General features: G+C 35.0%; 1 protein-coding gene across 19 annotated transcripts in view; it reads left to right on the top strand.

Annotated features, from left to right (window-relative positions):
* The window catches only part of TIA1 (TIA1 cytotoxic granule associated RNA binding protein), a 32,769-nt gene that overhangs the window by 2,223 nt on the left and 12,918 nt on the right, over window positions 1–17,628 (top strand). For 3 of the 19 annotated variants that reach the window (XR_006215808.1, XM_007083413.3, XM_007083407.3), the window contains exons 2-7: window positions 6,685–6,781; window positions 10,454–10,552; window positions 11,338–11,392; window positions 11,565–11,597; window positions 12,824–12,911; window positions 16,100–16,175. Coding sequence is in view for 17 of the 19 variants with exons in the window: in XM_007083413.3 (XP_007083475.1) it covers window positions 6,685–6,781; window positions 10,454–10,552; window positions 11,338–11,392; window positions 11,565–11,597; window positions 12,824–12,911; window positions 16,100–16,175 (448 nt within the window). In the remaining 2 variants the exon portion in view is untranslated. Of the gene's footprint in view, window positions 1–2,952; window positions 3,012–6,684; window positions 6,788–7,451; window positions 7,616–10,453; window positions 10,553–11,337; window positions 11,393–11,564; window positions 11,598–12,206; window positions 12,326–12,823; window positions 12,912–14,083; window positions 14,179–15,148; window positions 15,253–15,325; window positions 15,392–16,099; window positions 16,176–17,628 lie in introns of those variants that run through there. The other 16 variants (XM_015538047.2, XM_015538046.2, XM_015538048.2 and 13 more) reach the window with 13 other exon arrangements.

The following is a 17,628-nucleotide window of genomic DNA, read 5'->3' as shown; positions in this document are numbered from 1 at the left end:
CATTGCCTGTTATCTCCCTGGTTTCTACCTCCTCAACCAAAACTCCCCATTCTTCCAGTAAGACCAGTCTTGATTAAACATGAGTAAGTTAGTTAAACGCACAAGTTTTCCCAGCAGTGTTTTTACTTTTTATATAAAATGTTTGTTTTAATGATCCTGCAAGTCAGGGTCTTTTTAATATGTTCTTAGTACAGTATCTAGTCTGTGGTAAGTGATCACTACATTTGTTTTAAAAGCTGGTATAATTCCAAGCAATGAATCAAGATTTTCATTCTTGAGGAAAAGGTAGTCTAAATCTCAGTGTCATCTGTGTACCTAAGTGGCTCAGAGGAAATACCTTCATTTGCCGCAGATGAGCGTTCATCATTGTTAATTTAGAGATTGCCAGTGTTCAGTTTCTTGTCAGCAGTACCTAGGAGACATTGTGAGAAGTGGTTTGATTTGGGGTATATTTTGAAAGTAGAGCAACAGGAATTACCAAGAGACTGGAAGTGGGGTGTGAGAATGAAGTCAAAAATTAGTAGGTTTGTTTACAAATGTGTAATATCAGTCATCTAAAAAGTTTGGGGGCAGCTGGGTGGTTCAGTTAAGCGTCGTCTTGATTTTGGCCCAGGTCACGATCTCAACAGTTCGTGGGATTGAGCCCCATGTGGGCTCTGCACTGAGAGTGTGGAACCTGCTTGGGATTCTCTCCCTCTCTCCCAAAACAAATGAACTTTTAAAAAGTTAATTAAAAATGTTAGTTTGTGACACACCTGGTTGGCTCAGTTGGTAGAGCATGTGGACTCTTGATCTCTGGGTTGTAAATTCCAGCCCCACTGGGGTGTAGAGATTACTTTAAAATCTTAAAAAATGTTAGTTTGTTGCAAAATGTAAAAATGAGAACAGTCTTGAGAGCATGGGGTCTTAGGATGTCTTGAGGCACAGCTTTAGATACATTTATTCAGGCTGGTTTAGGTATATGGTCTGAACTCCCAAGTGAAGGAAGTGCCAGCTACTAAGAGGTCCAGGTATCAGAAAAGTGACAATTGTTAAGTAATAGGTTATGAAGCTGATGTATATGTACAAGCGTTTGCTGTTCTACGTGATTTCATAATTAGTAAAAGACACACACATTTCCTTCTGAATCAGCGTAACTCAGGCAAAATGGGATAATTATCTAGCAAATTGGAAATGTTCGATAGTAATTCTGAGAGTATACAGTTATCTCTTTGACAGATATTTACAGAGTACTTAAAATGTTCCAGGTAGGGCTCTCAACACTAGATATATACTATGAATAAAAATGAGAATCTCTACTCTTAAGGAATTTGCTATTAGATAAAAACTTATTCATGTTTTTAACTCATTTACAGAAGCATCCTAGCAAATTCTGCACTTCGATACAATGTTTGCATGTCAAACCCAATACAGCATTCTGCTTTGTAAATTTTTACTGTAGGTTAAATTTTCTAGAGCTATACTAATAAAAATGAGTATTTTAAACATTTTGGATTCCAGTTTTGTAACTATTTGAACTTTATCAGCTTCGAAAATGTATATTAATTAAATTGGTGTGAAATCCTATCCCTGGCAGAACTGTTGAGTGTTAATTGGTAGCATTGATGACTTTTTCCATTGATTCTTCTCGAGCAGTTTTTCATTTTGAAAAACTTAAAACCCACAGAAAAGTAAAAAAAAAAAAAAAAAAAAAAAAAATACTACGTTGAGGACGTAGGTACCTTTTTTGTGGATTTACCAGTTGCTAATAGCCAAATTTGCCTTATCCAAGTGTATTTTTTGGATGAACCATTTGAAAAGACCTGACATTTCAGGCCTAAATGCTTTGCCATGTATTTCCTAAGAACAAGGGCATTGTCTTACATAGCCACAATACAATTTTCATATTAAAGAAACTATTTTGGTACACTATTGTTAGCTAATATATACAGTTCCTATTCATATCTATCCAGTTGCCCCAGGAAGACATTTTTTAGTCCATGGAAGTCTGTTTGCCATAACAGCTCTACACAGGATTGGCACATAATCTCAATGTTGGTATAATAAATATCAACATGGGATACTTCAGTCTACGCTGTTAACGAGAAACCCATGGAACAGCTAAAAAGGGATAGTTTAATGTTTAAAAAAAAGCATTTGAAAAATAAAAACTTATATAATTGTAAGAAAATTACATTTTTGTTTAGTGGTCTAATAGACATGACAGAGAACCTTGGCTTACTGCTGCTCCGGTATCAATTTTTGTATCAGTTGGGATTTTTTTTAATGCAAGGAGCAAAAAATTTAAGCAGTAAAAGAATTTATAAAAACAAGCTATTGGATACTCCCACATTTGCAGGAAGGTTATGGAACCTGACTTAGAAAATGTTCAGGAAAGAGAGACTGCTGTCAGGCCACAAACTCTCAGGATGCTACTATCACATCCACTGAGAACCAGATACCACAGCCTCCACTTTCACTGGACATGGGACTCCACTGCTGTTTGCCACCAAAATGGATTTTCTTCAGTCTCTGCTTCTTTGTCTTCTGTTTGTCTATCTTTGTCTTCTGTTCTCAGGACTAGTTACTCTAATCAACCTCACCTAGATCACATGCAGGGGAGACTACAAAACCATATCAAGAGTTTCCGGCTTCTATAGAGAAGTGAGCCTCTGCCATAGAATGAGGATTTCTCTAAAACTAGGAAGCAAGATGTTTGGCAGCGCTCCCCAAAAAATAAGTAACCAACTACACATGTAACTTAAATCTGTGCTGTTAATTGGAAATCCTCTTGGCTTCAGTAACAGAGTAGTATGTGACAAAGTATGGAACAGCTAAAGAAACTAAATGAGAATGAATTTTGTAAAGTATGGCGTGTTCTACAAACTATAAGAAACTTGTTTATTTTTCCATTGAAAGTATCATGAGTATAAAAAGGGTCTGCAGATTTTAAATTTGGGCTTTCTGTTTCAGATTAATATTTATTTAGCAAATAGATTTGGAAACATTAAGCTGCTAAAAATTTGAAGTAGGTAGGTATTATTTTAACTTATTGTTAAGCAAAACTAATATGGGTTATTTTTATTTGCATGAGGAAGAAAAATATTTTGCTGTTTGATTTGTTTGATATGAAAATGTTATATATGTTACTCGCAGTTTATTTTAATGGTGTTGAAGATTGAGAGCAAGTTGTTTGTGTAACTTCTCCTAAAAAGCATTTCTCTAAACAGGTGTATGTAAAATTTATATGTAAGAGGCTCCTGGAGCTTACAGTAAGCAGCAGTCCGCATTAAATAAACAATTGTAAAGCAATACAAATCCCAGTGCTTTTTAAAGTAACTTTTTAAAAAAATTACGTATCTTCAAAGTAGGTAATATCACTCAGAATATATCTCAGAAAATTGGACAATTTTGGGAAGAGTAGATGATAGCATTTTGGTTCCCTAAATACTGCCCACTTGTCACTAGATTATCTAGCTTTAGGAGAGTAGATGGTAGAATTAAATTTTCGCAAGAGCCATTTTTTTTTCATTTAGACATATGCAATCCTAAGATTTTCTTATAGCTATGAGTCAGGTGAAAATAGGCATAGAAGAGTTGAAAAGATGGTACAGAGTTCTCACATAACCTTCACCCGGCCTCCTTTAATGTAGAAATCTTACAAAACTATGGTATAGTTATCAAAACTAAGAAATTGGCGTTGGTACAATACTGTTATTAACTACAAGGTTTATTCCAGTTTCCTCAGTTTTTCTACTAATGTCCTTTTTCTATTCCAGGATCCAATCCAGGATACTACATTGCATATAGTCGTCTCATCTCTTCACTCTCCTTTAATATGTGAGGAGGAGATGTCTTTCATGACTGTGGCATTCTTGAGAGGGTTTCTCCCACTATACAGTGACTACTTTTTTTTTTTAAACACTATTCATTAGAACTGAGTCACTAAGACTAGCCTACACTCAAGAAGAGTGAAATTAAGCTCCACTTCATAGAGGGAGATGTGGATATACATTAAGAGAACCGATTCATTGGTTAGAACCAATCATTAAATATTTCAGAGGAGATACTTTGAGGCTCTACACATATTCTATTTCTACTTAAAATTTTCATCAAGTAAAAGATCCATGGGTGGATCTTGCCAATAGCAGTTATTACTGTAGTGGTTTAGTGGTGATTTCCCTCATTCCTTCTACATTTATTGATTAGAATTCTGCAAGAAAAAGCTAACCCTCCTCCCCAAATCTAGGTTACAGTCAAGGATTAGTCACTGTATTTGGTTGTCCGTGTCTTTCAAAAAAAATTTTTATTTTCATTTTATTTATTTGAGAGAGAGAGAGCCAGCATATTCATCAGGGAGAGGGGCAGAGGAAGGAGAGAGAGAATCTTAAGTAGGCTCCATGCTTAGTGTGGAGCCTGACATGGGTTTGATTCCATGACCCTGAGATTATGACCTGAACTGAAATCAAGAGTCCCGACACTCAACTGACTGAGCCATCCAGGTGCCCCTCAAGTTTCTTTTCATCAAGAACAGCCCACTCTTTTTAATATTTTTAGGACTATTTATTTATATATTTTTTAAGAGTCAGACACTTAACTGAGCCACCCATGCACCCCTAGGACAATTTTTAAATTATTATCATTGTTTATTTTTTGAGAGAGGACGCACGTGTGCACGAGTTGGGGAGGGAAAGAGAGAGAGACAGGGTCTGAAGCAGGCTGTGTGGCGTTAGGGCACAAGCCATGAGATCTTGACCTGAACCAAAGTCAGATGCTTAACCAACTGAGCCAAGTGGGCACCCCAGGACAACTTTTTTTTTAAAAGAGATCAAACGGGCACCGGGGGACTCAGTGAGTTTAAGTGTCCGACTCTTGATTTCCACTCAGGTCTCATGTCCGCACAGGTCATGATCCTGGGGTCATGGGATCGAGAGCCCTGCATTGGGCTCAGCACTGAGCATGGATCCTGCTTAAGATTTCTCTCTCTCTCTCCCCTTGCCTCTCCCCCATGCTCATATGCGTGTGGTCTCTCTCTTTCCCTCTCTCTCTCAAATAATAAATAGATCAAACAAGCTGTCTTATATAATACTTCATATCTGAATTTGTATAATTGTTTTATATGTCCAATGTTCTATAAACTTAGGTCTGAATTTAACCTTGACTAGATTCAAATTAGTTTATTTGAATACTTCATAGGTGATACTGTGTAATTTATATTGTACAACACAACACAATTTCTCGTCCATCCATAAAATGATTTAAAGTTTTGATCACTGGCCCTCAGTGGTGAAACAGCCAAAGCTCTCTCTTAGGGTAGAGTTTTCCCTTTACAATGTTAAGTAATCTGTGTTATAACTTTGGGACCCTGCAAATACCCATTTTCACACCATCCTTTCATGTAATGGTTTTGCATCCATTAATGATTCTTGCCTGACTTAATCATTTCAGTAGGGCTTACGCATTGTTTACTAATTTAATTCTCTCTACACTTATTGACCAGCATTTTTCTGTAAATGAGAGTTTCACCCTCATCAACTAGAGCTATTAGATTATACCACACTGGAGTTTCTACTCAGGGCAAGATGAATGCTTAATTCCTTCCCTTTAATTACCGATGTTCAGGAAAAGGACCTGATGTAATAGCCTCTGATACTGGAAAAATTGTTGTTGGGTATAGATGTTGCTGTTGATTTTTGAGTATCATTACCTGATCTTTAAATGTTGTTCATTGTTTCTGAGGACTCAGTCCTTCTCCCTTTGCCATTTTAACCTATTCCAATGCTTTTGTGGGAAGCACTGAATACATGTCTATTGAACGAGTAAATGGAAGGAAGGAATTGAATCTATACTTTCTGGCATGTGTGGATGTTTATTTTTCTGGGGAGAAAAATGAGCAATTACAGTTGTTGGGAGACGCTTTCTGATTTCAGAAGTGATAGACCTCCAACTCTTAACATATCTAGAAGTAATCTCATTTCAAAATCCCATTTTTAAAATTTCTTTAAACCCTTTAAAGATTATCCCAGTCATGTGGTCTTGTAATACACCATTTACATTAATTACATTTGTTAGTCACCAAGGCATATTATCTGTTAAAAGTCTCCTGGAATCCTCCTCCCTCTATACTTCACTGATTAGTAATATTCATTGGAAGATTTCCCATCCCTTCGTGACCATGTGCAACAGGTGCTAAGTGATTTACCCATGATTTTTCAAAAATATATTGTGTAAACCAAAGTATTGGTTGGACAGTATAAGGGGAATTGTGTGAATTAAAAATTGAGGAAATTTTAATGTTCTCAGTAATACTGTAGAAGTAGAACTAACTGCAAAGATTCCCAAAATCAATTGTATAAAATATTCTACACATCTAATAATTCATTTGAGATTTTTTAAAGTGTATCTTCCTAAGGTAAGCCTACAAACTTAGAAACAAAGAACAGGTTTAATTTGCAAAACCTTGACTAAACACACATACATAAGATTCTCCTCTACTAGTGGTGGCAATGTATTTACAAGTAACATGTCATACATCTGCTTTGAAAGAAAATTTGAAGTTCTCACAAACTTAGAATCTCTTCCTAATAGTGTAGTTTAAAGCAGAGATCTACCTATTCTCCAAATTTCTTTTTCAGTAAGCAACTTTAGAAACCGATGCAAAAGAAGCAAATTTAAAATGGTAAGTTGTTTTTCTTTGTGTTTCAGATATGTCGGCAACCTTTCCAGAGATGTGACAGAAGCTCTAATTCTCCAGCTCTTTAGCCAGATTGGACCTTGTAAAAACTGCAAAATGATTATGGATGTAAGGGTATTTTACTTAGTTAACTCTCTTCTTTTTTATTTTTTTATTTTTATTTTATTTTTTTAATGTATGTTTATTTTTGAGAGACAGAGTATGAGCGAGGGCAGAGAGAGAGGGAGACACATAATCTGAAGCAGGCTCCAGGCTCCGAGCTATCAGAACAGAGCCTAACGTGGGGCTCGAACTCAAGAACAGTGAGATCATGATCTGAGCCAAAGTCGGACACTCAACCAACTGAGCAACCCAGGCACCCCAGCTTTCTTCTTTTTTAATACATAATTTAAACCCATGACTTCCAGGAATTTTTTTTAAAGAATAGTTTTATTTTTATATTTTTAAATACGCTCTATATCCAACATGGGACTCTTGAACTCACAACCCCAAGGTCAAGAGTCACATATTCACCCAACTAAGCCAGCCAGGTGCCCCTCCTCCATGAACTTAGTTTATACAAAGGTGCCTGATTGGCTGAGAAGAACATGCAACTCTTGATCTCAGGTTTGTGAGTTTGAGCCCCACATTGGGTATAGAGATTACTTAAAAAAAATAAACTTAAAAAATAAAACCTGCAAGGTCATTAAAAAAAAATGAGGCACCTGGCTGGCTCAGAAGAGCACAAAACTCTTGGTCTTGGGGTTGTGAGTTCAAGCCCCACATGTGGTGTAAAGATTACTTAAATGAAACTTGAGGAAAAAAATTAGGTCGTATAGTCTAAATTCCTAGTAACTTTAATATCTTTGAATCAGTCTTAGCTAATGAGTTTAATTTGTTTTACTAATAAATAAAGGAAGAAGAGAATGGAACTAATCATTTCCTGAGCAGATGACAACTATAGTAGGTTCTTGTTTTAATGTGCACTGATGCATCAGCATTGTTTTATATGTGGTGTCATTGGCTAATCTGGAAAATCAGTTATTACAATTACATTGAGAAATCAGGTCAAAAATAATAGGTTGTGAAAGTGGGTTTTTTTGTTTTTTTATGAAAGTATTTTTAACTTTTAAAATGTCATGATTCAAGCTTTTCTTGCATGGTGGCAGTTCCCATCGATCATACCATAATGTATAGAAAAAAACATTGAATTCATTCATCTGTGATTGCTGTTAACCCTGAAGCATAGTATGCATAAAAAGGCAAGTCTGGGGCACATGGTTGGCTCCATCACTTGAGCATAAAACTTGATTTCGGCTCAGGTCATGATCCCAGGGTCATGGGATTAAGTCCCACTTTGGGCTCCACGCTCAGTATGGAGCCTGCTTATGATTCTCTCTCTCCTGCCCCTCTCCGCTACTCTCGAGTTCTCTCTCTAAAATTAAAAAAAAAGACTGAATTCCAGTCTATTCACACTGTTGGACGGGTGTTCATATTTATGAATGTTATAGTCTTTGGAATATGAAGGCTGATAGTGTGAATGCTTAGGTTCTTTTTATGTAAGAAATACAGTTTTTTCTGGGTACAGATTAAGTAAAATGAAGATACTTTTTCATTTGATTACACTTAAATGTAAGCTGTTTTTTCTGATCACATTCTGATGCCTGACAACACTGACCTTTCTAATAGAATTACCATTAAGTGTAGCATTAGTTTGAATTATGCAATTTTTAAAACATTTTTATATTCTCTGATTTTTTTTTTAAGTTTTATTTATTTTGAGAGTGAGAGAAATGCGGCGTGGAGGGGCAGAGAGAGGGAGACAGAGAGAGAGAGAGAGAGAGAGAGAGAGAGAGAGAGAGAGAATCCCAAGCAGGCTCAGCCTTGTCAGCACACAGCCCGATGCAGGGCTCAAACCCACGAACTGTGAGATCATGACCTGAGCCAAAACCAAGAGTCAGACGCTTAACCGGCCACCCTGATGTTTTTAAAAAGTCAGAGCCACCCTGATGTTTTTAAAATAAAATAATGATTGTCTTGTGGTTGCCTCCTTACTCTAACGTTTTTACAAATCCTTGCCAATCACTTGTTTAAAAAAGTAATTGTGCTTGAAACAAAATAGTATATTTCTTTAGTGTCATTCTGGTCTTTTGAATTAGTTTCCTATTTTAACAATTATACTTAGATTATGGAAATAATTAAAAAATGGACTCTAAAGTCATATTTTCCAGATAGGTATAAAATAGGGGTGTTTTTCTGCCGCTTTAATTTACAGTAAAGCATCCAAGCTTCACCTATTATCAGACCTCAGATACTTGAAACATCAGAAAAGAAGAGAATTTTTAAAAGACTTCTAAGCAGGCAAAAAATTGTCAAAAAGTCCACATTCTTTTTGTTTTTTTGTTTTTTAAGTTTATTTATTTTGAGAGAGAGTGAGAAAGAGCAGGGGAGAGGCAGAGAGAAGGGGATAGAGTATCCAAAGCAGGTTCCATGCTGGCAGCAGAGAGCTCAATGCAGGGCTCGAACTCCCGAACGGTGAGATCATGACTTGAGCCAAAGTTGGACACTTAACCAACTAAGCCACCCAGACGTCCCCCACCCTTTTTTTTTTTCACAGAGGGAGAGCATGCAAGCTGGGGAGAGGGGCAGAGAGAGAGAGAGAGAGAGAGAGAGAGAGAGAGAGAGAGAGAATCTCAAATGGGCTCCACACTCAGCACAGAGCCCAACTGAAGGCTTGATCCTGCAACCCTGGGATCATGACCTAAGCCAAAAGCAAGTCAGATACTCAACCGACTGAGCCACCCAGGCACCCCAGAAAGTCCATCCACATTCTAAGATCTAAAAACTTCCTTTACCAGAAAACCTCTTTAGTTTTCAGAGCCCGAAACAGGTTTAAAAAGGTTGGGTGAGATTTTCTACTTAGCAAATTAGAAGTAGTAAGGATATATGTGTGTTTATAGCAATAAAAGGTAACATAACAGGGAAGGGAGAGAAAAGATCATTAAAAGCCAGCACTGAGAAACCATGAGTCTGGTCAAACTTAACTAATGTCTGTAGCATAAAAAAATAATTATATGATAAGAAATGTGTGTTTAGCTTATATATCCATCCATCCGTAAGTAGGACACTTAATCGTTAATACAAAATTCAATTATACGTAGTAGTATAGTATAACCTGTTGAAGAAGATAATTTGTTTTGTTTTGTTTTAATGTTTATTTTTGAGGGGGTGCCTGGGTGGCTCAGTTGGTTAAGCATCCGATTGACTCAGGTCATGATCTTGTGGTTCATGAATTCAAGCCCCATATTGGGCTCGTGCTGACAGCTCAGAGCCTGGAGCCTGCTTCCGATTATGTGTCTCCCTCTCTCTCTGCTCATCCACTGCTTACTTGCTCCCTCTCTGTCTTTTTCAAAAATAAATAAACACTAAAAAGAGAAGGTTTATTGCGGGGGGGTGTGGGCTCACATTGAGGAGGGACAGAGAAAGAGGCAGAGGATCTGAAGTAGGCTCTGTGCTCAGTGCATAGCTGGATGTGGGGCTCGAACTCACAAACTGAGATCATGATGTGAGCCAAAGTCAGAGGCTTAACCAACTGAGCCACCCAGGTGCCCCAAAGCAGATAATGTTCTATAAAATTACTATATTTCATTTTTTAAGTGTTTACTTCCTTATCTGAAGGTTTACTTATAGAATGGACCCTTCATTTTCCTTGGCCTAATTATTGAGATATACAAAACTTTACGTAATTCCAAGGTAATAAGAGTGTACAACTTAAATTTGACTTTTGTGTTTCTTCAACAGACAGCTGGAAATGATCCATATTGTTTTGTGGAGTTTTATGAGCATCGTCATGCAGCTGCAGCGCTAGCTGCTATGAATGGGCGGAAGATAATGGGTAAGGTAAGCTGTCATAATTAAAGAAGGTGACTTGAGGGATGTCTTGGTGGCTCAGTTGAGCGTCTGACTCCTGATTTTGGCTCAGGTCATGATCCCAGGGTTGTGGGGTTGAGCCCTGTGCCCAGCTCCTTACTGAGCATGGAGCCTGCTTGGGATTCTCTCTCTCTCTCTCTCTCTCTCTCTCTCTCTCTCTCTCTCTCTGTCTCTGTCTCTGTCTCTCTCTCTCTCTCTCTCTCTCTCTCTCTTTCTGCCCTCTCCCCCACTTGTTTTCCCTCTCTCTCTCAAAGTGAATGAATGAATGTGACTTGAAAATTTTTATTGCATGCACTTTTGTTTATCTTTTGGAAGTGCTATATTCACATTATAGCAAAAGGTCACATTTAATATTTGAAAGATGGGATTAAGCTTTTAGAGGACATGTTTATGTTGGTATTCTTCATGGTGCCTCACACATGGTACATACTAAAATATTCGTTGAATTACTCAAGCTTGGATGAAACGTCTAGAACTTTGGATAGTAATAGGGAAGAATAAAAGGAAAGAATTTATTGTTACTTTAGATAAGAAAGGTTAGTTGAATGTTAACAGAAGTACGTAAGATTAGGATTTGCCAACATTTGCGCAAGTGTAGGTTAAAAGATAAGTATTAAAACTGACCAGAACTGGTATCCCCTTGAATGTTTCATCTACAACATATACTTTTCTATGTGTTTATAGATATAAATCTTGTTAATGACTGATTTTGAGCTTTATTTTTATGGAGTATAAATGTTGAAAATTTTTTTTAGGAAGTCAAAGTGAATTGGGCAACAACCCCCAGCAGTCAAAAGAAAGATACAAGCAGTAAGTATATTTTATACTCTTTGAACGTTTGTTTTTATTGTACACAGTAGTTTTATTATAAAGCATATAAACATCATACATGTTTGCAGTAATGTTTTGATCGTTATCCTAAGATATGATTGAATGTGTTTGTGTTAATAAATTTAAGAACAAATCTAATCTTTGTCATCAGGTAGTACCGTTGTCAGCACACAGCGTTCACAAGGTAATTGTATCTTCTTAAACATAAAATGAAATCTCTTGAAAGGGTATTCACTAACCACTTGAAGTTTTTTTGTTTGATACCGGGGGGAGGTGGGAGGGAGGAGGTCATATTTCTGTTTGTCTCTCAGGCAATATTTTTCCCCCTTCTTCCCAGTGTTGACCAAGTGTGGCTTGTCCACTACTTTGGTGCTATTTCAAGCTCTCTGACCCCCTTGGTAGCAGCTGATGCCTTAGAAATACTTTCACCAACTAAAGGGCAAGATACCCTGCTTCCTTGAGGTCATGGTCTGTGCTTCATACCCAGATCTTCTGATTGCTTGAGTTGCTCCTGAAACTGTGTTTCCCAAATGGCAATCCAATATGTTGCTTAAGGCCTGCCAAATGGGGGTAACTTTTCTTTCCAAATATACTTTGTCAAAGTTGATGTATGTGTTCCTTTAAAGTGTTGATCCAACTATTTTGTATTTTTAAAATGTTTCCTTTTTTGTGAACATTGTCTTTTAAAAAAAAAAAAAAACTTCACATATGGGATCGTTATTTCTCTCCAATGCTTTTTTAATGGTTCTGATATAAAGTGAAGGGATTACTGTTTTCATTCTGTTGCCTTCAGTCTTAGTTCACTTGCACATGGATTCACATAAACTGAATGGTGTAATGTCTGGGCAACCAAAACTGTTGGCTTTTGAGAAAACTGTCAAATACTTTAACATCAAACTGTTGCAATGCAAGGTATTTCTTTGATTGTTCTTCACAAAATATGGTTAAACCAAGTATATCATGTAGTTAGCTTCAGCAGATTGTCTTAACTGAGGCAAATCTAGTCTACGTATCTCACAGTACCACTATTTTATTTTAATTTTAAAACTTTAATGTAGTGGTAAACTGGATAAATGTAAATAATTACTATTAGAATGGTAATTAAGTCATTAAATTTTTTTGCAAAACTTATACTAGTTTATTGTCTTAGACCAGTGTAGTCATTGGCTGTAAGTAGAAATAGAATTGTCAGTTTCCAGTTAGATATGTCACAGTCTTTGAGAGAATCTTTCCTATATTATGACCTTGATTCATTATGTGTAAAATTGATAGAATTTGTATAGACATAGGATAGTGTTAAACTTTTCTATAATCCATAAATTAAGATTACTTTATTGAATAAATTTTAATATATTTTAAATTCTAAAATTTTATTTTTCTTTTCACTTCCCCTTCCTTCCCTTTTATAAGATCATTTCCATGTCTTTGTTGGTGATCTCAGTCCTGAAATTACAACTGAAGATATAAAAGCTGCTTTTGCACCATTTGGAAGAATATCGTAAGTAACAGAAGATAAACTTAAACTGATTTTAATTAGAAACAGTCTTATGTAGAAGTAATTTGAAAATCTGTTATGAATTTTGGACATTAATTTTTTAACATTTGAATATAATACATTTCGTTTAAAGACTATTTAAGCAGTTTATAGCCCAAGACTGTTTTCCCATTGATAAATAAATCTTCGGTCTTCAATTATTTTAAAATCCTTTTTCAGTTAGCATGAGCTCTTAAGAGACAAATTTGCTATTGTACACATTGTTTCTTTTATATAAGTGTCTTGCTAACTTGGTCATAATCTTTAGTAACCTTGTGCTGTGACTAAGGTATTTGGACCGTTGGGGCACTTCTATGATACCATGCATTTTGTGTCAATATATTTTAACAAAAAGAAACCTTAACAATTGACCCTAAAAAGCAGTTGTTAAATGTTAATCCCCAGGTATCTACTCTTTTGTGGTTGTTGTGACTGTTAATAATAATGCCTTTATGTATTTTGTGTAGCACTGTCTTGCTTGCATTTGTTATTAATCATAGTTTAGGCCCTTTGTAAATAGCTCACTGAAGGTAGTGTTCATCATAAGAGAACTTCAGTATTTTGAAAAGCATGCCATAATACAGTAAGAATAAGTTGATTACAGTATTTACTTATAGGTACTTGTTGAATTTAGAAAACAGAAATTTGGGATTTCTCGTTGCTTTATTATTTTTCTAGCTAGAAAGAGTAGTAAAAAGGGCATGTTAGCTTTGGTTTAGTTTGAGAAACAGACCAACAGCAGAGATGAAAAGATGAGGAGACTGGAAAATAAATGCCAATAGTATTGGTGGTAGATTTGGAGAGTTTTCATTTGAAGAGTTGTAGTTCATTGGTAGGATGAAAATCAACAGTGAACATGGAATGGCCGGAAGATTAGGGTTTATAAATGGACTCTTCTGTTGGGCAACATTTTTCTTTGTGAGAACTGATTAGGAAAATAAGTAAAGTCCTAATTTACTGATTGTTCCTTTTAATCTATCTTAGGGTTTTCATGATGGTTAGCTTGCTTTCAAATATCTAGACTGGAAGGTCTTAACCTGTGGCCTCTCAAAAGCTCTATAAATCTCTGTATACAAAATTTGTGTTTGTTTTCATTTTGGTATGGAGTATCTTTGTAAGTTTTATCCTATTTTCAGAGTAGTCACAGGACCATAAAAGGATTAAAGAAGGATTAAAGAACCCTGATCTAGATCTTTGCTGCTTCTTCCTTAGAGAATCCTTTCAGAAATAAGTAAGACTTAAATATATTTCAAGGCTAACATATCCTGAAACTTAACTTTAAGAAGAAAAAAATTTTCTAACATTTTAACAGATTCAAACAGCTATTTTATTAAATGCTTTGATTTTGGTTGAAGTAGCTTCTGTGAAAACATGGGGATTTTAGTTTGGGATTAGATAGATTGTTTAACAATCAGTGATTTTCAGTTAAATGACATTCAAATTTTAATAATTTCATGACTTTAATCGTGTATCAGTAATTTCTTTTTGTTAAATATGTTGGTTGGTATAATAATTATAGTCTAGATTTTCTTATGATTAACCATAATTATTGATGTGTGTGTGTGTGTGTTTGTGTGTGTGTGTGTGTATATATATATATATTTTTTTTTTTTTTTGTAAGTCCTTTCTTTATAACTTATAGATGATAATTTTAATTTGAGGTAACATATAATGTTTAAGTTTTAGGCTACCCAAGGAGTTAGCGTTTCTAAATTTAAAAGAACCATTCTCAGTTGGTAGCATTATTTCCTTTTTCTGTTAAAGGAGATAAATATATATTGAAAGGTTCTCGTCGTGATAGTCAGGTATTCTCTGTAGAAATCCTACAACAGTGCTCAGTTTATAGATGGTGTGCAGTAAGTGGTGGCCTATTAGAATATGTAGTATAAAAGATACAGTACTTTTGTGCCCTAATTTATACAGTTTATATTCCTTGAGTTTAGAGTAGTTTAACAAATTTTGCTATAGAAGTGAATCAGCTACCAAATTAAATGCATGTGTACCATACCGATAATTTAATATAAGTATTTTTTCATAATGAGAAGTGACTTGCATTAGTTTTCCCTTTCACCACCACCTCTTTGTCATTTTGACTCTAAACACTTAATAAATCACTTCTAAATTGATCGAAATGTGCTTATGTATACTTTAATATAAAATTATATTGCATGGCTTTCTGACTTGGGTTTTTGTTGTGAAAGTGCCTGTTTTGTTCATGTGTCCTGAGAGAACAAGCATTGTGACATACCTGGCTAACTTAAAAGCAGATTGCCTGTGAAGCACAATTTGAGTCCAATTTTTTGAGGTATGGAGTTTTAGCTATCATGGCTGGGTTTTTTTACTCAATCTCAAATAATAGGGCTCTGGTTATTTTGCAGAGTATCTCTGAAGAATGGACAGAATTGCCCTGGCTAACTACAAGCTACGGTTCACAGTGGATAAATGTTGGCGTGCTTTTTTACTTTCTGACTTTTTAAAATTTTGCTTTTATATCTTGTAGTTTCCAATCAATCTTATATGATTGCTATTTTAAAATTCAGTATAAAATCTTTTCTTATATAGTTTAAAACTAAAGTGTGTGTCTACTGTTTTTCTTCAATGATTTAGCATTTCTGAAAACATCAAGTTCTCAAAATTTACCCATAGTCCAAAAGGGGGGTGTCAATTGATCTGAGAAAATGAAGTAATTTAATTAATTTAGGAAATATACAGCTTTTCATTCTTTCAGTTTCCAGTTTTATATTTTAATTTTTTAATGATTAGGTAGTATGTGGTATCAAATAGAAAATTATAAATTGCATGGTTAAAGAAAGCCATTCATCTAATGTGCCTGTGAACCCTATAAATGGTTAAGCAATTTCATATGAATAGCTGCTTTTACCATGCTTAAGATTTGAAAGTTTAAAAACTTTTTGAAGTGGGAGGCAGTTTTTGTACAGTATATACATATATGTTTAAGTAGTTATTGATTTGCATGTTTATAAAGCCTCATTTGCTAATACATGATAAATGTTATAGAATAAAAAGGTGAATATTCATTAAAGGTTCATTTTAATGAAGATGAAACATAAAAATGAGTTGTGTATGACATTCTCACTTGATACACAGAGGAGAGTGTGTAAACCTAAACTTCTGATTATTTCTGATTTCAGAGATGCCAGAGTGGTAAAAGACATGGCAACAGGGAAGTCTAAAGGATATGGCTTTGTCTCCTTTTTCAACAAATGGGTGAGCTCAATTAAAAAGTGCATGTGCGGTCCTTTAAGAGTAAAGAATAAAAGTACTCATTTTGTTTTAATGATTTTATTTCATCTGCCATTTGCTCATTTCACTGATAATTAATGCCTTCACAAGAGGGTATCTTTTTTTTCCTGTTTGGTCATTTATTCAGCATTTATTTAGCACCTGATATATGTGAAGTACTGATAAAATGTTTTCAGAATGTAGAAAGTAGAGATGTTTAAATTATCAGCCAAAGGTAGATATTGAAAATCTCATTTACTTAGTTAATTCATTATCTCCCTGTTTTGTATTCTCATGATAATTTAAAAGTAACTAATAACGTTTTCTGTGTTTGCTTCATATATATGAATATGTATAGCTTTTGATTATTGTAAATTGATTTTTATATATGTTATTTTACTGATTTCTCTTAGTTGTAGTAATTTTCCATTGGTTCTTGTGGGGTTTTTTTGTTTTTTATGAATTTCTAAAATGTAAAATTCTATTATCTGCAAATACATACAATTTTATCTAAAAAAGGTAACTCATTAGGGCACCTGGCTGGCTCAGTCAGAAAGCCAGGGGAGGAGTTTGAGCCCCACATTGAGTACAGAGATTACTAAATAAATAAATAAATAAAATACTCCAGTTGGTGGGAACTTTTAAAAAATTATATATTAATGTACTTGAAAATGTCTTCTCATTTCTTTCATTTAACAATCATTTACTGAGCACCAATTTGCATGCACTTGAAATTTTCAGGTTTTGTGGAAAAGGAAGGATAGTGCAGTTTGTCAAATGAGAGGCAAGGGTAGGGTAAAGGGAAACCCTTTAGTGTGACAGCTGGAAGAAATCTTTGACATATCCTACATACAATGTAATCATGTGCTGTTGTTTTTAAAAATAATACACACACATACACACACACACACACACCCACCATGGAAATCTTTCCGTAACCAGTAATTATAGAACAATATAAAGAAGCTCTATAATTACTAATTATGGAAAGATTTCCCTGGTAAATTAGATGAAGTTTCATTTGTGTTAAAAAAAAAACAAAACAAAACATGCATTTGTTGGGTATCTGTTCTAGCAGGGATAAACAAAAAACTTGCTGCAGAGTTTCCTATTTGGCGGTAGGAAGTAAGAGGCAAATGGAAGGCAGAGTGGGAAGCTTCTCACATTATACTGTTTGAATATTGAACCTTGTAAATAGATTATAAATTCAAATAAATGATTTACCTATTTTAGTGTAATAACTCAAGATTCAAAATAGTTAAATGCCAGAGATATCACACTTCAGAAATACAGGGGTGAATCGTGGGAGAATATATATGCACTGGAATATATGCTAAGGTTTCATTAATTTTAGATCTTAGTGTGTTGCTTTTATGTTACAACTGTCATTCCGAAGGTAAATAACAGAAACACTACTTTCTGTATAAGAACGCCTTAG

The sequence above is a fragment of the Panthera tigris genome, chromosome A3 (genome assembly GCF_018350195.1).
Source record: "Panthera tigris isolate Pti1 chromosome A3, P.tigris_Pti1_mat1.1, whole genome shotgun sequence".
Lineage (NCBI taxonomy): Eukaryota > Metazoa > Chordata > Mammalia > Carnivora > Felidae > Panthera > Panthera tigris.
Note: the sequence above shows the minus strand (reverse complement) of the source record. Positions and strands in the feature narration are given on the sequence as shown.